This window comes from Gobius niger (genome assembly GCF_951799975.1).
Source record: "Gobius niger genome assembly, chromosome: 4".
Classification (NCBI taxonomy): Eukaryota; Metazoa; Chordata; class Actinopteri; order Gobiiformes; family Gobiidae; genus Gobius; species Gobius niger.
Window position 1 is genome coordinate 8,029,016 of NC_136855.1, and position 25,967 is coordinate 8,054,982.

Here is a 25,967-nt window from a genome sequence, read left to right on the forward strand (position 1 = left end):
AAACCCAGTATAGTCCCTTTAAGATACTTTTGCTGCGCTTTAGAGTGTGCCGCCTGAGTTTAACATTTATTCATGGCATTACAAGTAAAAACATGCAACTTAAAATAAAACAAGAACAGAATAAAGCTTACACCTCTGTTGGGTAAATGCTGTCATTGCGCCATTCACTGCTCTTCCTTGCAAAAGACTCTTTGATGGAAATGCATGTAAATTTGATTTTGTTGCGTGCATTTATTATGCAAATTTTAGACAGATGCGCATTTTCTCTGGTGGAAACGTACCTAATGACCCTTTTTGGTGAAGTGCTTTAATCATATCCTAAAATGCTACACAAGCTGCAATAAACATGAAATAGATTTACTTCAGTTAAAAATCAAAGCTTTTTCGATGAACAAATTGGGCAAAAATGTGAACAAATGTACAGACTCTAGATTTTGAATCCCAAAGATTAATAATTTATCTGTCATTTATAGTGGAAGAGCGTATATAATGACCCAAAACAATCTAAACATGTTTGTGACGAACAAAAGATAAGGGTTCACCAACTTTCATTTGTATTTCAGGATGCTTCTTTCTTTTTATTGTCTTTTTTCATTGTTTTGTTAAGAAACTTTGTATCTTGGAAGAAAGTAAAACAAGAACCCTTACCACCTGTGTCCAAAAAAAGTTTAATAAAAAGACAAAGTAACAAGTAAAAGACAGCCCAAATAAGATATTTAATATATATCGTGTCCCTCATGCTGCCATGTTTGTGCTAACTGTGCTTGATTGTTACTGTAAAAGTGAGATCAGTTTTGTCTTTCTCCTGTGTCTCCAGTTGAACAGTGTGGAGCAGAGCGTCCTGAGCCCCTCGCCCTCCTCGTCTCTGGAGGAGATCATGGACCGAGCCTATGAGAGGTTCAGTGTCCAGCTGCAGAAGGTTCAAGTTCTTTACAGCAAATCAGGTACGGCCTTTCTATGCGACCTACAAAACCTACAAAACAATTGATTCTGGAGCATTGTAGAGACCACCATGATCCAACATAAAGGCGCCATGCTAACCATCCGTACAGCCATTGGGTGACATAGATAAATTAGGCACAAATTTCATAAAAAGTTCCTTTAAGTAAAAGTCCAGAAAGAGGAGCAGCGTTACTGTAGGTTTAGTTTCACCGACTGTGCGTTATAAGAGGTCATAGTGAAAATAAAAGTGTACACCACTTGTTAATCTATTACAATATAGTGTAATAGTAAGTACAGATGCCTGCTCTAAGATGTAACGAAGTAAGAAAAGTATGTCCCATAAAGTGTACAAAGTAAACAGTACTTAAACATTGATCGCAGTATAGAGAATAGCTACATTGTGTCTTACATTCAAACACGTTCAAATAAAAATGAATGAAAGCGTGTGCTGTGTTTTCAGGGGAGGCCTGGAGAGCGGCGCGTCAGCAGAGTTCTTCACTGCAACACATCCTTCAGCCCATGGACTTCAGTCTGCAGCTGGCCAAGAGCATGGTGGACAACGACGCACGCATGCCCAAGTACTGAGGCTACACTGCGGGCTTTGACTTTGTTTTTGTTTTTATACATGTTCCGTAATTACATGTTGTCCCTGTCGCTCAGGTTCAAGCTCTCAGGAGAACTGCCGCTGTTACATGTGAAGATCTCAGACTTAAAGATCCAGAACCTTTTTGAGTTGGTCGACAGCATCCCGCTGCCAAACATGGACTCTCCTCCGCCCACGCCCACCGTGAAGGTCTGCAGTCTGAATTCAAATAACGCCTACGTTATAATCTCACCAGGACTTATAGCTTATGTATAATGTGTAAACTGTGTTCCATTACGCATTACCCAGGGTCCTTCATTCGCTGAGACCAGACCTAAAGCATTAAACCTTCAAACCGCTTTTCTCCCAGCCATAGAAACAGGTAGGTTTTTTTCCGCTGTATATGCTAATGCCAGCAGGGTGCGCTTTATTAGAGGAATATGGCTGACTTATTTAGGACATTTATGTTTACTTGATACTTCAGAGGGACCTCATTTGAAAGACAAAAATCAGAAGATTCTTCAACATAAATGTGAAATCATCAGAGAGAGATTTTTTTGTTTTTAAGCCAAAGTCTCAGCTGAGGCCTAGGAAGTTGTGGGAGGGTCCGGCTGAGCTCTTTCCAATGTTAAAAACGGGATGTTTCTATCACTTTTGGTTCCAGAGATATTGCCCTTTTAGAGACATGATATCAGCCAATAGCCGATATTATAAAATACCCAAATATCGGCTGGCCGATATATATTGGTCGACCTTTACTTGCTCACATCCATTCAAAACTCCTGAACATATTTAACAAAGGATTTGAGATGAATATGAATACATTTCTTAAAAAGCTGATCTCAAAATGGAGCAATTAATCAGAAAAAAACAACAACATTGAATTAATAAATGATTTTGATGATAATTAATGGCTTTGCACAACTCTCAGCTCTCTCCCAAATACAATCTGTAGAAAGTTTGGCCTGCGGACCCTACTTTTGGCACACCTGCCCATGACATTTTTGTTGTTCCAGCAATCAACATTTCTTTGGGAATAATGGACCTGCTCGACTTTATTGTTCTGTGAAAGTGCAACATTTATTGTCCAGAGACACATTTTTGTTCTAAAGCTGCCAGTTTTCTCAAAATATTTACAATTTATGCATCCAAACTGGTTACAAATCTTTAGTAAAAATGCAAAAATCTTTTGCTTTTGTGGCTTTAAATTATAGTAGTTGGACATTAAAATGGCATTCAAATGTATGAGCTGTATGAAACCCTGTGATGAAATACTTTACAAATAGCTCATCATTTATTTAGAAAATATAACCAGATCTGAAAAGAAACAAAGTAAAAGCTGTTTATTTTGTGCTAGACTCTGAGGAGGACGTCAGTGAGAAGTCTTTGGACGAGGAGCACCAGCTCGTTCTGGAGGAGCTCACAGAAGTGCAGTTCAAGTTCGAAGTCAAAGAGGTTATTTCTTTTATTTTAACATCTTTTAAATATAAATCTAGTGATGTTTCAAAGGTTCTAAATGATCTGTATTGTGCAGGTTATATTGGAGCTGACGCAGCAGTCTGATCAGGAGAAAACTGTGCTGTTACTGAGCGTGTGTCAGCTCGGAGCTGAAGGAAAGAAGCGCAGCTTTGACCTCAGCGCTGTCGCGTATTTGAACCGGGTCATGCTGGACTACTGCGACGTACCAGGTAACAACACGGAGCATAATAATGTAACGCAAAGCTTGTTTGTACTGTATCTGCGGACACAGTAACACAAATGAATTCAAAGATTGAACCTGGAAAAATCAAAGCAATATAACTGTATATGATGAGTTTGTAAAAATTTGACTTGGTGAATTGATGTATCTCTGCCTGAAATACAAAGCTTAAGCCGTCATCTGTCCTTTGTAGTTTAAGAACCTTTGTCTACGACTGGGCAAGACACTTCACCCTCATGACATTTTTGTAACATTTTAAGTTGGATTGTCAAAATAAATGTGCCTAGTAAACACTACTAAGGCCTTACGTTGAACTGGACGACACTCTGAAATCAGTTTTTGCCACAGTGCACAAGCTCAGAATTGCAGCTTTATTTCAAACGTCTCCTTTTTTTTGTAGCTGGCAGAAAACCTCTTCATCTCATGAGATCATCAGAACAACACGGCTGCAACCTGCTCAAAGTGGAGTACATCAGGGTAATCTTTTCAAAATAATTCTATTATACAACACAAACCTCTTTGTTTTCTGATAATATAACCCACAATTTCAGAGATATTGTGATTTAGACATTTTACACAATGCGATATCAATACTTTTTATTCCAATATCGATAACTTTGGATGATGTCATGCGTTCTAATCAACGACATCTTTCATATTAATGAGACAGCAGTTCTCTACTGCTTTTACAGTCAATACTAATGATCTGTAAAGCACTTTGCACTACAATTCTGTATGAAAATCGCTCTATAAATAATGTTTGGATTGATTGATAGTGTAGCAGTACAATTGTACGCACTTAGACCAAACCCTGACACACAAATACCTTGCTTTTAATGAAAGTGTTTACAGTTATAATTAAGTTGAATTAGTGATTAATTTATTCCTTTGAGAAGCAGGACTGTGGTTAGATCAATTGGCCAATTAAATGATGAGTCTGGTATCATTTATCACTTATTTTAAAAACAAAAACAGTGCACATGAAAAAAAAAAAAACATGATTAAATATTAAAAATCGCGTACTTTTCTAAAAATGATGATGTACTGTAGGTTGTTTTTGTGCTAGATTTATTACCACAGTATTGGCATTGTGTATCGCATCGTGGGATCCCCAGAGGTTCCCGCCCCTAATTGTGATTTTCTTTTCAGGCCGATCCTTGTGGCCCAAGCTTCCAAACACATTTTGGAAACACTGAGCAGACGTTAAAGGTGAGCGCATTTTGTTTGATTTTTAAAGCCACACAGTGTAACTTTTTAACAAAAAAAAAGTATAAATTACAAGCATGCTGATCTTGTGACATAGCAACATCAGGATTTTTCCGCATTTAGGCTTTAAGCTTCTATACAGCACAGTTGCAGATTGCGTTGAATGGGTAGTTTATTGAATATTTCCCCTGTTCGTCACAGGTGGAGTTCTCCGCTCTGGACTTCCTGCTCCACACCAAAGCTCTCCTGTCCACCGTGAACTTCATGAACAACGCCATTCCTCCAAAGCTCAGGGAGTCACAGGAGCGAGAGGCCAAGAAGCAAGTAGAGAAGGCAACTCAGGGAAAAAACGGTCAGGAGCGAATCTGTTTTAAATGGTATCATTGGTAAAGTAACGAAAGCATTGACTGAACTTTTATGCTTGTCTTTTTAGTGTCTAAAGGTGCTAAAGATGGAGACATCTTCAGTTTCAAGTTGTTTGCGATGCTGGGCTGTTTCCATGTGGAGGTGTGCGACGACCGGAGGAGTATCGCCGACATCCGAGTTCAAGGTAAAACTACATAGTCAGTAGCTTAGCGGTTCTTTTTAGCAGAAGAGTATGGCAGGCTAGTATTTTTCTTGTAAATATGTTGAAAATGGGCTAAAACCATCTTTGCCGTGTCAGTGCCATCCTATTTTTCTTTTAGTTTATTTGGACGTTTTCTTGTTTTGTGAGCTGTATGGTATTGAGATGTTAGCATCCTCTTCACCTTCACTGCCTGAGAAGAACACTTAACACTCAGACTGAGTGTTTCTAATATCGCTCTCCTCTACATTTGCATATTCCAGGTATCGACGCCTCTGTGCTGGTTCAGGCGAAAGAGACTGAAGTTTTTGCTCGACTCAGAGACATCGTGGTCACTGACGTCAGCCCAGACACCATCCACAGAAAGGTACTGAATACACTTTTTTTTACGTGTTTGTGTGAGCTCTCGACTGTAGACAACATAAGCCATCATCTATACAGTACTTTGTTATCAGAATTGGTCCGTGGTTGATAAACTTTGTTTATTTATTGGAGAAATATTTGACAAAGCAATAAAATTAAGTACGTTGACAATCAAAATTTGGATTTACTGAAGCCTTAAAAGCAGAAGATACAAATAATTTGAAATGCGTTTTGTGAATCATAATGTCGCCGGATGAAGCAGGTGTCCATCTGACCTGTGCTTTACAAGCAGTCTCAGAATGGCTCACAATGTCACATCTCACATTGAATGTTCAAAAAACAGTATCGATTTGTTTTACTATGTGCAACAAGATAAATTGTCATTTCCAGGTGACCGTTTCTGGTGAGAACATTCACCAAGTCAACGAAATCAAGTATCTTGGTCTAATTCTGGATCAAAATCTTAAATTCAATTCTCACGCAAAATATTTGGCAAAAAAAATCAAAACTAACTTGAATTGCTTTCGTTTCATTCGTAGAGATATAACTCACCATACAGCCAAATTATATATGAATGCAATGATTTTTTCGCACTTCTCATACTGCTCCACCACTTGGTCCCAAGTTTCTTCAACTACATTGAAACCCTTATGGTCTCTATACAAAACAACTCTTAAGGTCTTTGACAAGAAACCCCGACACTGGCATCACTGTGGAATTATACAGAAGTATAAATTCTTAAATTTTGAGAATTTTATTAATTTTAACACTCTTAAACTATTTTTTAAGTGTCTGAATTCTGACGCACTCCCACATTCAGAATTAGCCGTGCATATAAACTGTACCAACAGAGCTACTACAAGAGGTGTAACCAATGGTAATTGTATTGTTCCAATGTTCAGATCGAGCTTTGGTCTGTCTGCCTTCTCAGCTGTCGGAGCCAGGCTCTGGAATAATTTACCAACAGACTTAAAACTAAAAACAAACAATACCACATTTAAGATGAAATTAAAAAAATACTTAAAATCCACTCAACATTGTTCTCATAAATAACAAAATGATTAACATGTATGATTTCTTCTGTTATCATGACTTGTGTGTCATGCATGTCATGTTTTAATATGTACTGTTGTTGCTTTAATGGACAGGTGCTGTAAATTAGCACTTTGCTAACGCACTAAAATCATTGCATCTGGTTTGCCCAATGTACATGTGATGTCCGAAATAAACGAATAAAAAAAAAAAAAAATGTTACTGCCTCAAGGTTTTAAAGATTTTGCCCAAATTCACCACCTGTATGGCAACAAGACCGGGACAAAGCTTCTTCCTTGTGGTGAGCTAGCAGCAGTAGATTGTGTGTGTGACTAGCTCTCCGCTCCATACTGTGTAATGGTTCGGTGAGATAGTCTCTCCACTCCGAGAACCAGGGTCACAACGTAACCTGAACGTTCTCGTGGAAGCTGTGTGAAATCGCCTTGAAGATTTGTGTCCAAAAGTGCTCCCTCATTTGACAGGACTGCATTTCCCTTTCTCGTGCAGGCCGTGTCGATCATGGGTGAGGAGGTGTTCAGTTTTAAACTGTCGCTGTTTCCCGAGGCCACCAAGGGCGAAGGCTACAGCGACGTGTCTAAAGTGGACGGCAAAGTCACGCTGCGTCTGGGCTGTATCCAGATCATCTACCTGCACAAGTTCCTCATGTCCATGCTGGTCAGATTCTTAAATTCACTAATCGAATGCAGTTTACTCTTCTTATTCTGTCACCTAATGTCAATGTTTTTTATTTTTTGTATGTTTTTCAATTATGTGTAGTTTGTCGCAAATAAATGTTTTTTCATATCTTTTTCTATATGCTAATTTGCCAAAAACTACATTGATTTTATTGCTATTTTAGAAGAAATGGTAGTCTGCACATGGATTGATGGATTCAACGTATAGAATGGACCAAGTTGTTTGCAAAGTACTCACATGATGTTGGCGACATTGATTTTGTTAAATAATAAGGCTGTATAATATACATGTCCAAATTACCACGCACTATTAGGTGTCGCATTATTCATATGGCAAGAATCCAGAATGTGCATAATTATTACGCCAGTGAGTTTGTTGACCATATTGTTGTTTGTTTTCACATTTGCAAACTGTATAAAAGTGAAAGGCTGTTGGATTGAAGCTTTCCATGTAATGACCATCCATCATGTAAACAGAGGAGGTGTGGCCAAAGAAGAATATGCAGTGTTATTAAGCAGTTAGTTCCTCCCACAATATGGCAAGGAAAATACTTCTGTCAGATACTGAAAAGTCCAAAACTGCTTAAAGCTACTCAGAGGCATGCTGTTCTCTTAAAATTTCCAAAATATTGAGACGGGACCACAAAACTATCAAACGAGACACATACATTTTTCGGGGTGCATTCCTAGTTTTTGTCTTTTCAGTGTCTGATGAAAGTCTTTTCCTTACTATTTTCTTTGAGAGAGAGAGAAACTGCATTATAACGCGGCTCCTGATTCAGAGCTGCGTTATAAAGCAGTTTCTCTCTCTCTCAAAGAAAATGGTAAGGAAAAGACTTTCATCAGACACTGAAAAGAGAGAGAGAGAAACTGCATTAGAACGCGGCTCCTGATTCAGAGCTGTGGCCACTAGAGGACGACCAATATGGGATTTCTAAGGCCGATACCGATTTTTGGGGATTTAAAAAAAAATGTTTTGTATACAATCCACTGTGACAGCACGGGGCGCTTCATTAGGGATATTGGGCTGATTTATTCAGGATGTTCATGTTTAGTAGGCACTTCAGAGGGAGCTTGTTTTAAAGACAAAAATTAGACGACTCCAAAGCTAAAAAAAAAAGTCTGTCTTGTGGTTCTGAAATTGTAAGCAAAAGTCTGCAAGGTAAAATACATAAATTGCGATTGGAGGATTTTCTCAGTTCCCCTGATGCCTAGGGATTTTTGGGAAGTCCCCATCACCCTCGGTTCTGGAAATATCAGCTTTTATCAGCATTAGATTGGCCGATAGCCAATATGATAAAATACCCAAATATCGGCCCAATGTAACGGCTGGCCCGATGTTTCGGTCAACCTCTTGTGGCCACTCTTCCTCTCATTACAGGGATGGACATCACCTGGGACGCTTCAATCCAACAGCCTTCCTCCTTTTATACAGTTTGGAGTTTGATATTGTGAAGAATAAACAAACGGGTCGATAAATATGCACATACTGTATATTGCAAAATCTGCCGCTGGTGCATATTATGGGTAGAACGATTTGGTTGTAACAAAAGCAATATGTTGCTTTTTTGTTTGTCTTTTGTTTTTTCCTGCATGCTCTTATCTGTCCGCTGGGTTTCTTCTGTTCTTCCAGGCCTCTTTTAGCTCTGAGTGTGGTTCTGCTGACGAGGTACAGCATGCAGCTCCGATCTGCTTCAAACTCTGCCCCTAAAGCACTTTACAGCATTTTACTACAGTTCAGAGCACTTTACTGCACTTTGCCTGCCACAGTACGAGCTTGATCTGACCATTAGAAGCTTAAGAAAATGTCAGGCCTGCTAACAAGATCTGATTTTTTGATGTGCATTTTGGAAACGGCTAACTCCGGTTGCTCTAAAACTGCCTGTTGGAGTAATCTCCGCCTGCCTGAGCTGCTGTATTTTATAATATGAATGAAGTAATGATGTTTTCACAAGGGTCACTCCTGTCCATCAGTGCTGTGCTGTTCACTGGCCACATCTTCACCTCCTCTATGTTCTCCTCCATCACTAAAGCACCCTCTGCCTGTGTGCACCTGACACTACGACTCTGAACTTCATCTGTGTTTCGTAAATCCAATTTGCTCCAGGATTTATGTTAGAGGAGGTTTTTACATGCTGTTTAGAAGCTGCATATTTTTGGACAAGCAAGCAAATCAGTCACTTTGAGCCCTTAACACAGGACAGTGTAGTATCTTATTTGTTTCATTCAAATTTGGCATTAGATGGTGACAGCATAACTGCCAAGTCAATGCAGCTTGAATGAAAAGGAGCAGAAAGAAGAGGAATCTTATATACAGTATGTTATTTTTTACAGCATTCACAAATACAATCCAGCTTATTCCAGATAATTACATTATTTACGGCCAACTCTTTCATTTTTGTGAGCTGTGAGGAGAACAAGGTTAGCAGATGCTGCCTTTTAGTGGGTTTATGGAATTATTCAGAGGTGCCAAGGCAAACTCTTAGGCTGTGGCTAAACCGAGACTAACTTGACATGAACAGACGCCTGGCCTCTGGTTTGCAAACGAGAGAGAGGACCGCCCTCACTATTAACATGCAGGTCATACAGATTTAATATTTCACAACATCATACCGCTGTTCTTAAAGGGGATTTTGCCGATATTAGCATTTAGCCGCTGTTAGTGTAGCTTAGCTGGTGTTAGCATAACATTTACATATTGCTTACCTTTATAGTTGTCTTTTAGCTGCAGACGTTTATTATTTACTTCCTTATTTGAAAGATAACAGCTGCTCTTGAAACACACAATGGGGTGCAGATGGTCAGAAAATGTGCAATCAAAGGACAAGGTGAATGCGCGGTCAAGTCAAGGTAGAGAGGTTTTTCAACATGTGACATGCAGTATAGTTGCCATGCAGTAAAGGTCATAAGTGAGCCCCAGGCCAGTACTATCCTTGGAATGTGGAATCTAATCTTTCCAACTATATAATTCAAACTTTATTTTCAACTTGCTCTTCACTTGAATACCACTGTCAAGTCAGAATAATTAGTCAAACATAAACCCCTGTCATTTCTTAACCATTCAACTAGAACAGGACTTTGACTGGACTTCAAAGAGTATACAAACAGTTGAGAAATCCATGCATTGAAAGCTTTTTTGTTTTTGCATAAATGTCTCAAAATTAAGGAAGGCGGCTTTACGAAACACAGATGATTCTACTAAAGCAAAGCTTCCACCCTCTGGTTTGTAATTTTGTAATTTTCATAATCTCTTGTGCAGATGTTCATTGACAACTTCCAGACAGCAAAGGAGGCTCTGAGCGTGGCCACGGTGCAGGCCGCAGAGAAGGCCGCCTCCAGCGTCAGGGACCTGGCTCAGAAGAGTTTCCGACTGTCCATGGACATCAGGCTGAAGGCGCCGCTCATCATCATCCCGCAGAACTCCAACTCCCAGAATGCACTGGTGATGGACCTGGGGCTCATCACCGTGGGCAACAGCTTCTCCCTGCAGCCGGCCGAGGGGTTCGAGCTGCCCGCGGTGGTGGAGAAAATGGAGGTGAAGCTGAGTCAACTCAAGCTCCACAGGTATTTTACGCAACTAATAAACCACAGGGATCACTTGTACAGTTGCAGAGAGAAGCCAAATCAAACACTCTTGCCTAACAACTCTTCTGGCTAAACGCATGGAAAAAGGTTCTGCCTTAAAATAGAAGTAACTTTATTGTGTCCTTAAACTCTTGCTGAATATGACTTTTTTAGCCTTTTGTTTTTGTTTGTTTGCTGCATATTTAGTTAGGGCTGGGCACTGTTAGTTTTATCCGATACCACTACTTTAACAATACCTGCATTTCGTTACCGGTGCCTTAACGTTACGTTTTACGATATCTATGGTATTATAATTGAATTAGAATAACATGGGTGTGAAAAAGTATCTTTCAGGATGTCCTAAAACAGCACAATACAGGCCGCAGCAACGTCACCTGTAACTTTATGTTCTGAGCAGAACAAGCAGCGATAAAAAGAGAGAGAAAGGACATTATTACCTCTTGAGTTACAGGGACAGGCCAGATCCACATCATCACACAGTTTTCTTTCAGCGAAACTTTTCTAAACACGAGCTGCACTGTGGCAAAGCAAAAGTATTTCACAGGTCAAAGATCTTTACACAGTGCGAGCGCTCACTTTGTCACTAATAATTTACCAAAACTGCACCAAAAATGTCCACAAACAATGTTTGATTTTCTCATCCAGTGCAGCTGAAGTTTAGTAAACAACACGGACGTAAACTCAGGCTCTGTAGAGATCAAATATCTTTCTTGTTGTCACTGCCCTGTTGTGCTCGTCTCTTTGTCTAGGAGCTCTAGTTTCTTATTCAGTCCTGGGTTTACAACCGGTTTAGTCTGTCCTGGTTTAGTCCTGACTCAGATCTGCTGCAGACCGCGGTTCTGCCATCTCTAATAATTACACAAGTTTTAGTTAGTTACAGCTTTTCTTCGCTTTAAGAAAACAGCTGCATTTGTGCTGAAGCAGCTCATTACTGCACATGTTCATGTTGCTTTTTTAGACTCACTGTGGGTCATATATTGACATGTGCAGAGAAACAGTACAGAACACCAGTACGCCAAAATAATTGTTGTTTTTCGATACCACACCCTACCGGAGCTTTTCGGTCGGTACCAAGTAGGTACCGTTTAACGTGCGCTCATTTCTTCATTGCCCTCCATTATTTATAAAGACAACAATGCGAGAACATTGTTTAGTCTGGAAAATGTGTTCCTAACCAACACAGTGGAAATAATTAACCTTTTTCAAAAATGTGGCCATTTATGACCATGTTGGCCTGTGGTCAACCTCTTCGTGATTAATATAATGCTTGTTTTCTGCAGATTGACCCTGGGTCAGCAGACGGTGCCTGACATCCAGATGCTTCAGCCCATCAGCTTCGAGCTGCAGGTCACCAGAAACCTCTGCTCCTCTTGGTTCAGCAAGATCCCAGGGGTCCAGGTCCATGGAGTCCTTCACTCACTTGATGTAAGACTCTCTGTTAATTACAGTGAGATAATAACAAAAAGATTAACCGCATACTCTACATGTAATGCTTACATATCAATAGTCTATTGCAACAAATATGCACACGTTTGTCTCTAGATGAGTTTGGGGGAGGAGGACCTGAGCCTGCTGATGGAGATCCTGGTGGAGAACATCGGTGAAGGCAGCTCAGTGAAGGGACACATGGCCCAGGGTATGTCCGCCCCAGTGCATGATGGGAAGCTTGTGTGTTTCTGTTCATTTTGTTTAACCTGGTGTCTGTCTCCACAGAGAAAGAGGCAGAGATCTCCTCAGAGCAGCAGGAGTCGTCTTTACCCTGGGCCCCTTCCTCAGAGCTGACCACGGTGCAACAAGCCGAACTGGAGCAGGCCGTCAATGTCCTCCTCAAGTTTGAGATTAAACGGGTGCAGTTGACCTTGAAGAAGCCCAAAGATGGAGCGGAGAGTCCGTTCCTGGTGCTTCACGCGGCGCAGCTGGGCATCGACACCAAAGTCCGTAAATACGACACCCGCGCCACAGTCTACCTCAGGGAAATCACCATGAACTGCCTTGAATTCAAAGGTGTGAGGCTGGATTAGTGACGGAGAGGTGTGGAGTTCAATCTCAAAAAATGTTCAAACGTTTTGTTTTCTTTGTGTCAGATGCGAATGGGCAGGACTTGTGTCTCATCAGCTCCACTGCAGAGACTGGAGCTGAACTACTCAAAGTGCAGTATTGTATGGTAACTTGACTCTTCTTATTTATACTAGATATAAAAGAGTACCATTGTTTTGACTCTGAGCAGCAGTGAACAAAGACCTTTTTTTCCTCAGGCTGATCGCAATGGGCCAAACTTCTCTACGGTCTACAAGAACACAGCGCAAATGATCAACGTGAGTATATTGTTGTTTCTTCTTCTACTTGTCATATTGCTTTGGTCACCACGGCTTGGCGACAAATCTCTCAGTCTTGTGCTTAGGGTTGTCAAGATTAACTGGTTTTACGATTACTGTGACTATAAAAGAACATGGTTGGTTAACCGTAATAATTCTATAAACTACGATCACAGCTGAAATCTCTTGCACGTAAACTCACCGATAGTTGAGCAAGGCAGAAGGATCCACCCTAAAAATGAAGTCAGCAGCGTGGGACCTCTTTAGATATCCAAAAGATGACCAAGGTGTTGTTATGGAATGGAAATCATGTTGTTGGAAAGTTGCAGCAAAAGTTGTCTTCTAATCTCTTGATCCTTTGTTTACTGTCTTGACACCGCAAACCATGTCTCTCAAAGGTAAAGCCACAGCGAAGACAGAGTAACTAATCTGTCATAAATCGGGGCGCGGTCCAGTGTGAAAGTTATGTGAAACAAACATACTTGCACATAAATAATCTGGACGAACAGAGACGTTTGTATGAGCTACTAATTGTTAAAATTCAATCTTCTATCCTACTTTCACTCTTTGCAAGAGAAATTGACATTAAATGTTTTGGCTTCTACTGTCAGTTGAAATGCCCCATTGTCATTGAGATTAGACACATTTAAGATTTATATTTCACTTATTACAGACACATTTTCATGACAGTGTCCACTTTGCGACTCTAGGTGATGTTTACGTCCCTGGACCTGGTGCTTCACACTGAGGCTCTTCTGTCCTCCATGAACTTCCTGTCCGCGGTGATGGCTCCCATGACCAGGGCGTCTGCCGAGAGAGACACGAGGCCAAAAGCAGACGACAAGACCGTCTCCACCAAATCCAGTCTGTACTAAACTAATGTGCATCAACAAATCGGAAAAGGCAAAGTTTATTGAAAGGATTGTCTCTTTTCAGCTGCTCTGGTGTCTCCTGTGGAGAATGTGATCGACATGAAGGTGATAGCAACGCTCGAAGCCTTCAACGTGTTGGTTTGCGACAGGAAGAGCGACATAGCTAACATCAAAGTCCAAGGTTTGAGCCGAGCTAGCTATGTCGAATAAGCTAATGGTACAGCTAGCTCCTTGTAACCAATATCCATTTCACTTGCAAGGGCAGTTACTTGCCACAACAGAGTAGATTAGAAATGTTTATGAGCGAGTTTGAAAATGGGACGATGAAGTTGAAGGATTCAGATTGCTGGAGAATGTGAGATGGACGACGTTCAATGGAATGACTTCGCGACTCAGTTGTAGCCCCATCTTAAGAACATGACAAACAGAGATGAGGACTTCCCGGTTATTTAGGCTGTTGGGAAAACAGGGAGGTGCCGTGTAGGAGCAGTTAGGTGTGGCTTGGAGATGCTAAAGAGATAATCGTGGCTTGGCCCAGCTCCTGAACCTCAGTCAACTCGATTTCAAGGAGCTCATGTTCCCTGAGGCTGTCCTGCTGTTGCCTGACAGGTTCAACTCCCAGTAGCTAAAATTGAAGGGTGGATTCCACAGAAATAAAAAGGAGAAGCAACGTGTGACCCCAATGTAGGCGAACAGTTAGCACGCGGGCTAGTCCAAGAAACAGGACTTTTTTTGCCTTGCTCAATGCATTTAGAATTGAACTATCTCAAATTATGAACAATTCAGATGTTTTTAGCAGTTAGTACAAAAGATAATTCTACTTTTAGTTCACGCAAGCTCACTTGACAACTGCCATGTTCAACTCACAGTAACAACTGCAGGCTACTCGTTCGTTCACAAGTGCAACAGTGCCCCCTACCTGAATGGCATGTAACGTGCATTAAACATAAGAGTAACAGTCAATCCATCGGGATTCATATTCATAGAAATAATATAAAAGCCAAGAGATAGACATGTCATTGTATGGGGTTAGAATGCTCACTTCTAACAGGTCAAGGAACAGCGTTTCTGTGATTTCCTGTGATAGATCCTATTAATGAAAAAAAAAGAGAACAAAAAGTCCTCTCTTTTGTGTACCTCTGGTGCTGTTTGAATGGTTAGAGTAAATGTAGGTGACCTGAATCAGCAATAATTGTTTCTGTAAAGCATCGTTGTCGACAATTCGCTTCATAAAATATTACCATAATTGTTAGAAATTGATTATTGAATCTGAATATGTTTTCCTCTTAGGTATAAATGTCTCCATGCTGGTGCAGGGACCTCAGACAAACATCACAGCTCGCCTCCGAGACTTCATTGTGCTAAATGTGGATCCCAACTGTATTCATAAGAAGGTCAGCTTATTTAACTTTATCTTCATTTGCTTCATTGTTCCTTGTACTATCGTTGTCTTTGAGTGCAGTACAAGTTGAAGTTGTACTGATGCTTAATTATGCAAATAAAATGAATTCAAACTCTCCTCCAGGCCATCTCTATAGTCGAAGACGAGGTGTTCAGTTTCTCCATGAGCCTTACTCCAAGTGCCACAGAGGGAGCGAGTTACACTGACACCACCAAAAGCGACGGTCGAGTAAAGCTCAGTGTGGGCTGTATCCAAGTGGTCTATCTACACAAGTTCATCATGTCTTTACTGGTGAGTGCCAACCATCTCTGGCAGCTGACGTGGAAAGACTTAAAGTAGAAATACTGTGTGCCTAAAATATTATATGCAACACCTAAACTAGACTTGTAGTTGAGAAATTTAATTGATTAATGCCATAATTTGTGAGTAACAGAATGGGTCCGATTACTGCCCCTTATGGCCAGGCCCGCCTTAATGCATCCATAGGCCCCGGGGCTTACACAGAATTGTAGGCCCCCGCCTCAGCGCAAACTCTAACCCTAATGCTACCCTATAACCCAACACTAAATCCCACAAAAACCCTAACCCTGCTACTCCTACATGTATCCCTCTGGGCCAGGTAGGACGGGCCGACTCCAAGTGCACATATAGGAGCTTAGCCCAATCATTGCATATGGTTAGTCCGCAAAGTGATTGACATGAAAATCAACAAATCACCTTTTATTTTTTCCCCCCTTAATTCTGGTAGGCCCCTGGGCTCCAGCCCCTGCTAGCCCATTGGTTAAGGTGGCTCTGCTTATGGCACACCTTTGGAAACTTCAAAACACAGTGTAGTCGTTAGTTTACATGTAAACTTTGAGACATCCCTGCAATAGTTTGCTGAAGAAACAACTAGTAATAGAGAGAAAATGTGGCCGTCTCTAGGGGACCAACTCTGTTGTTGTGCCAGGCGGAAGATTGGGCCCTAGATGAAAGAGTTTATTTACTGTTTACCATTACTCTTTAGGTTCGTGACGTTTGTGGGCCATATGGAAGGGCGATTTACTTTGGTTGTTTGTCAAAAGTGTTGGGAAGTAACTAAATATATGTATTTAGAATACACATTTAGCAAATATTTAGGGAAACATGCTTTTGAGTATGAATGAAACAAGGTCTGTAAAGTTTATATTTTTTCTCCTCAGAACTTCACCAATAACTTCCAGACTGCGAAGGAGGCTCTGAGCGTGGCCACGGTGCAGGCCGCAGAGAAGGCCGCCTCCAGCGTCAGGGACTTTGCTCAAAAGAGTTTCCGACTGTCCATGGATATCAGGCTGAAGGCGCCGCTCATCATCATCCCACAGAATTCCACCTCCCACGAAGCACTGGGGATGGACCTGGGTCTCATCACCGTGGCCAACAGCTTCTCCTTGCACGACGTCGAGGGCTGTCCACTGCCGGCTGTTGTTGACAACATGGACGTGCAGCTGACAAAGCTCAGACTCTTCAGGTATCACCAGACCATGTGGACCCCATGTTTAGCTAGACTCGCTTCTCTGTGAGGATACACCTAATATGGTTAAAGCTCAATCATTAAAATACACTTCAGTTAGTTCAGTGCCTTGCTCCTGTACAATTTTTAAATCCTGTCAGAGCTTAAAATAGTCCCTGAGTTGAGCTCAATGTGGGCTGTATCCAAGTGGTCTACCTGCACAAGTTCATCATGCCTTGTGGTAGGTTTTTCATTTCTACTTTACAATTCTTCTAAATATTTCTACAGTTCAGGCACATTTACACTGATGTTATTAATCCCAACTTCCAGTCTTTCTCCTGTGTTTGCTCACAAGAAGCTGGCCTCAACCTTTCACATATTATGGAAGTGAGGAATTAGAAATGAAGAATGCTTAAACACTAGTGTTAGATGTAATCAGTGTCACTTTAGATTTCATAATAAAGGTGTGAGTCCAAATTATTGACAGAAATACTTCTTATTTTTTTGCAGGACCACCGAAAGTTTGATGTTAGATGGGCCAAGCGTGGAGCTTTTGGAGGCAGTGAACCTCCAGCTGAAGATCAAGAGGAACCTGGCTCCAGCCTGGAACAAGAAGATGGCTGCTGTGGAGATTGACGGAGACATGAAGCCCACAAAGGTACTTCATGCTCAAATGACCCAAAAAGGTTGATGTTTTGATCTCCACTGTTACTACTTGTGTACAGTTGGTGTGTTCTTGAGCAAGGCACTTCTGGTGTAGGTGAATGGGTGTGCGAATGGGTGACTGATTTGGTTGATGTAAAATGTTTTGAGTGTCCAGCTGAGGATTGCTTGCCTGGCCAGCCAGACTCTCTTATCGATCCAACCGATGACACAAATTTGCAACGCATCACTCAAACGTGAAAGACTCTCAGATCCCTTTTATATCTTCTCATCTTTAATTAAAACAGTTGAGCTGTTTGGCGGTCGGTTGGTCAGTTTCTTTTTTTTTTCTTAATCATATTTCTTACCCTTGTGAACCGCCATGTTGGAATGGCCATGCGTTGCTCTGATTGGTTAATCTGCCTGTTAATAGCAAAAGTGGTCTGGCTGACCTTGCTACATTAATGTGAAAAATGCTCTCCTGATCATTCTTATGACTCTGTCTGGACCTTTTTCTTTGTACCTGCATTCAGTCTTCATGTTCACCACCAAAGGTATAGTCGGCTCAGTAGGAACTTTGTTAAAGCTGGCTAGAAATACATTTTAGCTTCATCCAGGTTGTAGGTTAGTAGATTTAAATGTCGGTAGTGTATGTACAAAAAGTACTAGTCAGTTGTATTGAATATTCCTTCCCCTCTTTAGGTCGACAGTTGTTCTTAGCATTCAAGACTTGTGTTTGTGCTCAGGTGGAGCTGAGCCAGTCTGACCTCAAAGTGCTTATGCGGATTCTGACTGAAAATCTGGGAGAGGCCGACAATACGGAGACCGGTGTCCCGAAACAAGAGGCCGGCGTCCAGGTCCGAGTGGCTCAGGGGGCTTCCACAGGTCTGGAGGACTTCAACATGCTTACATTCAACATTCCTTTCTGCAGAATGATATGGTAGTTATACAATTTATTTGTCCCTCTTTCTGTGTTTCAGAAAATGGTGAAAAACCGATGACGACAAGTCCAGACGAGGAGGGCTTAGAAGAGACGCTCAAATTCAACTTCAACATCGATTCCCTGGGGCTGGTCCTGTACAACAATGATCCAAAGAAGGTCGGTCCATGTTTCTGTAATTTGGTGCAAAACATTTTTATTCGGTTTAGGACATGTTCTGTTCGAGTGTTAAACTTATTTGAGCATGTGTCCGCAGTTCGCATTTCCTCGTCTCATTTTGTTGCGGTGACAATATTGAAGTAACATCGATATATATGGGCCGTTGTGAATCTGCAGCTCTGGGTTACAGGACGAGTGGGGCGTCCGCCACCGAGAGAAAGGCAGTGAGTTGGAGGCGCAGATTCAATGCAATTTGAGCTTATAAATATCGGGCATAGATGACCGTTAATCGTGCATCCCTAGTACTTACTCTGAAATTACGGATGTTCTCTTTCCTATCTGGTGCGATCTGAACTATGGAGCATGATCAGACCAGACTTTGACTGAGCTGAAAAATAGAGTTGGTATGGTGGTATTTTTGTCAGGGAGGAATGGAGATTTGGGCAGCGACGGAGGCCCCTCGGAGCTGAGAGGAGCTGAATGTTTCTTAAAAATTAAAATGTAGTTGCTGCGGAGGTCGGGGCTGAGTGGAACGGGGCGAACATGGAGTTGGTGGAATCTGTGTATACGTACAAGCTTATTCAGCTTGAACACACACAAAAAAAGAAATCAGTTACCAGTTGTCTACAAAATGTGATAGAAAATTATTAAAATGAAAATGAAATGAAAATTAGTTATAATATAATATTAATTATTATATTATTTCAAATACACTAGCTTGTCCACTTATTTGTTTGTTTCTCTCTGTCAGCAAAGAGTTTCAAATTATTTTGCATATTTTTTTGGTAATTAACAGTTCATGTTCTTGCTGTCAGTCTTTCTGTTCAAACCATGGCATAGTTTGATCCGTATTCTGGATTTTAACACATCCCTTCCTTCAGTCCCTGGAGCACCAGCGGGCCCTGTGCCTGGGGCACTTCGCCCTCCTGCAGCTCTCGGCCTCTGGGTCTATCCGGAGGAACGGCTGCATGGAGCTGAAGACTGTCCTCACCTCCTGCACTCTGGACGACCTCCGGGACAACATGGAAAGAGTCACATCACGGTCAGTAACTTGTATAAAACATACAAGCTGCTCTGAGAGTATGTTTGTGTGTGAATGTGGGACAACCGCTGGCAAGTTTATTTGTAGCTCACAATTGACACACAGTGCAGTTCAATTACATGAAATTAGAAGAAGGCAGATCAAATCAATTCATAAAACATCAATATAATCATTAGTTGATTGTATAAAAGCAAAGAGTGCAGATAAAATACTTTTTGAACATTCTCAAATCTCATGACTACAATCCAATGTGGCATATTTACATGCATGAGTCAACGCACTGCCCCAACCAAATAAGCAGCTAAAGCTATAATGGCTAAATCTAGGTACTGTACTCCACTTGAATCCCCACAGCGCATTGGTTTAATGGATTGGTATCTTTTATATAAAAAGGCCAGTGTTATAGTGAACATGTCCTGCAAAATCAGCTTTTTTGAGCTTTAAACCATTGTTCCATTGTCAAAGATAGACGTACATGTTTCACTACATTCATGCAGTTTTTAACAGTCCTCGAGTTTATCCCATTTCTTCTTCTATGGTGTCAGCGCTTCGTTCTGTACTTACTGGATACCTCATTGTTAAAACCTAAAACTGTCCTCCACATTATTAAAGCCCATAATCCAATATTATATCGGTTCTGAGCATATTATAATGCACGATATGTCCAAGTCATAACATGTAGTATACATTCAATACATAAACCAAATAACTTAAAAATCTCCCCACTAGTATGATTTTTATATGCGTTCAGAGGGCATCAAAGTTCCTGCCAGCTAACTCTTTCTAAAGCCCTTTAATGCGGTGTCTGTTGCTCTGCGGTCAGGATGGTGGGGCGGCGCGACGAGGACAGCCTGGAGCCCATGATTGACCTGAGCCTGCGATGGGGCGGAGACGACCGGGAGGTGGTAGCCGTGCTGCAGAAGCTCAGCGTCTGTGCCAGCATGGAGTTCCTGATGGCTGTGGCAGAATTCTTTGTCCAGGCCCTTCCCCAGGAACAGAGCCGACCGTCGACCGGCATGCAAGGCGAGAGGCTGCAGCTCAGGCAGACCGCAGGGCCATCCAACAAGAGCGGTGAGACTCAACTCAAAGTGCGAAATGTCCAAAGCCATCTCAATCATCTCAATTTCACAATTGCATGGGTGTTTTGGAATAGTGAAAAAGGGACTTAAATACATCTAAACTTCCACAGATACAGTTTGAAAGAGCCTCATATCATTTCAAATCTCTGCCCAAGGAACTAATCTTCTCCTTTGCACATTTGGGAGAAACTCCATTAAAAATGTTTGAATACAATAATATAAATATGTAGAGCGGACTAGATGGAGTTTATGTTTAGCAGACTAAATTTTAAAGTAGAGTGAAAGTTATTTTTTCATCATTCGGATACGTAGCTCATGCCTCGTCTCCTCTCAGGCCCCAGGATGCGTGTGCGAGCCGTGGTGGTGGACCCCGAGGTGGTTTTCGTGGCCAGTCTGATGAAGGCGGACGCCCCGGCGCTGGTCGTGTTGTTTCAGTGCGACTGTACGCTGCAGGAAACAGCAGAGGGCGGCCAGAGCATGAAGGCCAACCTGCGGGAGCTCAGGGTCCTCGCCTGTCCCTTCATCAGGAGCAAAGAGGACACCGCCGTCACTACGGTAAGCAGCCAGTCTTTCCTTTTGGCAAGTTAAAGTTTGGCATTAGATGAATTGTGACAAAATCAAGGCCTTTTGATCACCACCGTGATCCAAAGTAAAAGCATAAAGCCACAGCGTCACTACAATGAAATCCACAAAAATGTAAACTTTTTAAAATTTGATTCAAACTGACATTAAAGGCCAATGCCTGGGAAAATCATGACATTGATCGACTATTTCTACGACATAATTTCGACAAAAAATATAAAAAAGTGTGGTCTGAAACACAATCGGCTGCAGTTTAGGCTGAAATTGTGCACAATTTTTTGCACCAAAGTCACCTGTTGTGTCTGATTTTCTTTTGAGAATCAAAATGTGCAAATCTTGAGTGTTTGCGGCATTAGAAATATAGTATTTTGGCAATAAAATGTCATTAAGAAGCATTACATTTGACCTGTATGAACCCTTTCTTTTTTTTTTTTACAAGGTTTAACACTCGCACAGCCTCACGTAGCCCTTCCTAAATGTGTCACACAGGTGCTGCGCCCGTGCTCTGTGATGTTGGAGACTGAGACTCACCCCTGCCAACCTCTGAGGGGCTCCATCACAGTGGAGGAGGTCATCGTCAAGGTACTGGTCGCAACTTTTCAATTTGGATACGAGTGCAACAGACTATAGGGTGCAGTCACATGACATCACAACACTGTAAACGGCCTATAGATGGTGCAGCTAAGAATTATATTGTGGTAGCTATGGTAACGGTGTAAAGGCTGGACCTTACCACATAAAACAAAGACATCACAAAGTTCAAAGTCGTCTCTCTCGGCTCATATGAACTAAGGTCTCATGACTGTCTCATAAAGACGTCCAAAAGTGGAGACGATATTCAAATTGATTCGCATGACGTTGGTCAGAGGAAAGGACTTTCAGCCAGAAGATGAATGTGGGTTTGTGTTTCCAGTCACTTTCAAATCATGATCAGGGAAATCGTTTGGAGATTTCTTTCCAAAACTGTCTGTCCCTCATTAAGTTGTATTGGCCTCTGCTTCAACTCAAATTATGACTTGGTATTATAGAATGTCGTGAACACATTTGAGCTGTTTTGAGCTGAAGGTCATAATACATTCAGCAAATTAGAAAAAAACTGACATGTCTTGCAAATCCTCAGGGTTCTTCCTTCCCCTCCCACCAAAGACATGTGTAATAGGTTCCTCTCTGAGGCCTGGACTCTCCTGAAGAAGATCCTGATCGTGCACCTGGTGCAAGCGTAAGCTCCAAACGCGATGGTTATCTTCCACAGGCACATAGTGTAGCAGCTGCACCGCTGCGAGAGGCTTACAAAAAGAGACAGGCAAGGTTTATTACAAGCAGCACTGAGAGCGGTGCTCTGATAGCAGCCTCACATTAATTTTCTCGTTTACATCGCCTTGTGTTCTTCCTCACAGGTCAAACTAAAAACATTTTAATCGGGAGCTATTAAGCGGGTTGGCACTTGCTTGGCTGTAATTGCGTTAATGCGAACCAAAACAAAAGCACATTGTCTCCCCCGGAAACCCTCGCACGTTCCCGGCTGCAGAGTCTGCTTGGAGGAAAGAAGCTGTTGTAAAAAACATCGCCATTGGTCATGGGTGTTTCTCCACCCCGCATACTTCCCACATAATGCGCCAAGTCTAGGAGCTGCAACATCTCAAAGTGCGCTCGTACTAAGTGCGAAGTGTCCAAAGCCATCTCAATCTGGACACATCTCACTTTGTTCAGTTTGAATCAAACTTTAATCATTTTCATCCCTCTGTCCCAGATCTCGCCCGTGATGCTGAACACGGTGATGACCATAACCTCAGCCATTACCTCAGGGAAACCCGAGAATAAGCTGAACCAGGAGAGTCAGCCCGACTTGACAGATCTGTGGAAAGTGATGAACATCTACAGCAGCAACTTCTGGTTCCTGGGAGTGGACCAGGCCACGGAGGTCACGGAGAGCTTCAGGGAGAACGACGGGAGGAACGATGGCGAGAGGTTCTCCGCTGAAGTCAAGGTAGGACAATTCTAGGCCCTGTGTGTAGGAAATTGTCATTTTTTCCCCCTTGTTTTATTTATAATTAGGGCTGGGTACCGTTAAACGATACTAGTATGTTATGGGGGAAGAAAGATTAGGTTCTACCGGTATCGGAAAAATGAAAGTATTAAAAGCAGGTACTGAAAAAAATCTTGTATCTTTAGATCCAAGTTTTGATGCTGGTTTGTCCAGGAACAGCATTAAAGGAAGTGAATTGGTTGTTTCAGCTCAAATAAATGATTTTTTTTTTGCACATTTTCTTCGTTTGGGTATCGGTATGTCAAGTGTCCGTAAAATTCTACATTATTGACTTCTTTTTGGAAGCCACTAGGGGGTGGTATCGCAGCAATGTCGGCACCCCACCATGATACCCAAGAAGATGTGCGTTAAATGTTCTGAGATTAACCTGGTGCAAGATCTAAAAGTGACTCTAATCTTAAAAAGAAATTCCTAAAACGCACAGGGAGCAAATGTAGAGGCCTAGACTTTAAGTGCTACCTGGCAACACCAAACAGTAGCATAATACAATACTGCAAAAACAATAAAATAAGAACGTTTATTGTCTTTTGGACATGTGGGACAAATTTTCTGTATGATGAAGTTCTTGCTCTGCTATTGGCGCTGAAACCATAAATAAGTTAGTAAGTTCAAGATCATTCACAAAGCATTTTTCACTAACCCTAACCCTAAATAAATAAAGGTGAATTAGAAAAGACTATGATAATAATTTGCTTTAAAAAAAGAAAAGAAGAAAAATTGTGTGTATGTCATGTGCATTTGCCTTCATCTTATGTCTTTGGTCATGTTATGTGTAAACTTAAATTATGCTTAATAAAGCATACAACAAAAATTCACTTGTTACATTCAACACAAGAAAACTCAGGGCGTGCACAGGTGTAGACCAGTTTTAAGCCAGGACTAGTCCAAGGACCAAGACTGAACACGGTCTAAACCCTGGTTACTGGTGCGACAGGTATAAATAAGCTCCTCTGTAGTCCTAATAGACGTGTGCTTGGTTCAGGTGGTGCAGGTGACTTTGGAGTCTGGTTTGGGCCACAGGACCGTCCCGCTGCTGTTGGCTGAGTCCTCGTTCACTGGCCAGGCTCGAAACTGGTCCTCACTGCTCCATCTGACGGCCGACATGACACTGGAGGTGAGACTAAAGATTATAGTAATGTCACATCATGTTCCAATGAGTTATTTACTTTTGCTGAAGTCACAAAATAGTTCAGGTAAAGGTTTTAGCGTAAAGCTCCAGTACCTGGTTTATTTCTTGTCATAGCGTGAATTATTTTGTTTCCATTTCTTGGATGAAAGTCATTTTTCTGAATGTTTGCAGGTGAATTACTTCAATGAGGGGCACGCCGTGTGGGAGCCTCTGATCGAGAGAGTGGACGGCGGCGCCCGGAGGTGGAACCTTGCTTTGGAGGTGAACATGAAGCTCTGTTTTTGCACTTGGTTTCCATGTAGGGATGCACTGACCGATCCAACACTGTTGAAGCCGATACTGGGAAAAAATACGATATCAGGTATCAGTTACAAATATCTGATACTGAACCGATACCCGTTTTTATAACACAACTTTCACCAAACTAAATTTAAGTGAATATGGGAATACTGTACCTCATTTTGAAGCTCTGAACCTGGAGAATTCAGCCACTGAGAGAGAGACACTTTTAAGGAACTCTCTTGGTATCGGTTAATATCGGATATCGGCTGATACTCTGCATCTCTTCTCCCTTGTATAAAACTGTACCCTGAAGTACGTATACCCTCTCTCCAGATGAAGAATAACCCGGTGCAGGACCGGAGCCCGGTGCACGGGGAGGACTTTGTCATTCTGCCCGAGCCTCAGACAGCGGTGACCATCTGCTCCAAAGACACCATGAACATCACCGTGTCCCAGTGCTGCCTCAACGTCTTCAACAACCTCGCCAAGGTCTGGACAAAACCGATGAGCTGCAATCTTACTGATTTAAAGGCTCCTGGTCAAAACTGTGGAGGTTTGACCTGAGATGTCATTAATATACTTCACTTTGTACGTTTCCACAGGCGAATTAAAAATGAGCTCAGAAACTTGATTAACTCTAAATTGTGACAAGATTATGGCCGTAATGGTAATTTAAAATCATCAAATTAGATCCTAATTTAGATTTATTCGAAAATAATGGCAATTTGTACCTCATGTGTAAATTGAGTTTTGGCTGAAATTGTTCTAAACATTTTGCTTAGATACGCTGTTTTCTTTGTGTCTGTGGCAGTAAAAAAAACAACATGTAAATTCACATAATCAAACGGCATTGGAAATTAGATTCCTCCCTTGTTTCCTCATTCATTTAGAATCCTGTTAAACAATACTCCATTAACTTTATCTTTAAGTGACATTTCTTATTGCTTTGTAGCAATTTAATTTGGGAAAGTAAATGCTTTTCACAGGGTATTATAAGTCCTTAAATGAATGCCAAAGAACTTAAATGGTCTGTTGCACTGTTCAAAGCCAACTTTTTTTTATATTGTACTTGCATCGTGATGCACCGAAAACTGTGGGTCCTGCACCGTGAACCGTACCGAACCGTGAGATAGCTGAACCGTTACACCCCTATTAAATGGCATTGAAAAGCATTACAATACATTTGTTTTCTGTAGGCATTAAATCTAAACTAGTATCATTGCTTGAACTTATAAATCTCTCAAAATGGTATGGTCCAAGCACATTCATTTTGCCGCATTTTGTTTTTTAGTGTAATAAAACTGTGATGAAGCGACAAAAAAACGTGATGAAAACCCG

General features: G+C 41.5%; 1 protein-coding gene across 1 annotated transcript in view; it reads left to right on the forward strand.

Annotated features, from left to right (window-relative positions):
• vps13c (vacuolar protein sorting 13 homolog C) overlaps positions 1–25,967 on the forward strand; it is a 71,661-nt gene that overhangs the window by 18,181 nt on the left and 27,513 nt on the right. The window contains exons 21-54 of the mRNA XM_079554944.1: positions 818–944; positions 1,403–1,520; positions 1,603–1,735; positions 1,835–1,907; positions 2,883–2,980; positions 3,060–3,213; positions 3,625–3,701; positions 4,374–4,433; positions 4,632–4,782; positions 4,864–4,980; positions 5,259–5,362; positions 6,898–7,065; positions 10,345–10,649; positions 11,951–12,095; positions 12,213–12,306; positions 12,384–12,674; positions 12,755–12,834; positions 12,926–12,985; positions 13,696–13,849; positions 13,922–14,038; positions 15,148–15,251; positions 15,383–15,550; positions 16,441–16,745; positions 17,238–17,385; positions 18,116–18,254; positions 18,350–18,474; positions 19,350–19,510; positions 20,334–20,581; positions 20,924–21,144; positions 21,661–21,753; positions 22,922–23,158; positions 24,201–24,332; positions 24,519–24,608; positions 24,963–25,118. Of these exons, the coding sequence (XP_079411070.1) occupies positions 818–944; positions 1,403–1,520; positions 1,603–1,735; positions 1,835–1,907; positions 2,883–2,980; positions 3,060–3,213; positions 3,625–3,701; positions 4,374–4,433; positions 4,632–4,782; positions 4,864–4,980; positions 5,259–5,362; positions 6,898–7,065; positions 10,345–10,649; positions 11,951–12,095; positions 12,213–12,306; positions 12,384–12,674; positions 12,755–12,834; positions 12,926–12,985; positions 13,696–13,849; positions 13,922–14,038; positions 15,148–15,251; positions 15,383–15,550; positions 16,441–16,745; positions 17,238–17,385; positions 18,116–18,254; positions 18,350–18,474; positions 19,350–19,510; positions 20,334–20,581; positions 20,924–21,144; positions 21,661–21,753; positions 22,922–23,158; positions 24,201–24,332; positions 24,519–24,608; positions 24,963–25,118 (4,953 nt within the window). The remainder of the gene's footprint in view (positions 1–817; positions 945–1,402; positions 1,521–1,602; positions 1,736–1,834; positions 1,908–2,882; positions 2,981–3,059; positions 3,214–3,624; positions 3,702–4,373; positions 4,434–4,631; positions 4,783–4,863; positions 4,981–5,258; positions 5,363–6,897; positions 7,066–10,344; positions 10,650–11,950; positions 12,096–12,212; positions 12,307–12,383; positions 12,675–12,754; positions 12,835–12,925; positions 12,986–13,695; positions 13,850–13,921; positions 14,039–15,147; positions 15,252–15,382; positions 15,551–16,440; positions 16,746–17,237; positions 17,386–18,115; positions 18,255–18,349; positions 18,475–19,349; positions 19,511–20,333; positions 20,582–20,923; positions 21,145–21,660; positions 21,754–22,921; positions 23,159–24,200; positions 24,333–24,518; positions 24,609–24,962; positions 25,119–25,967) is intronic.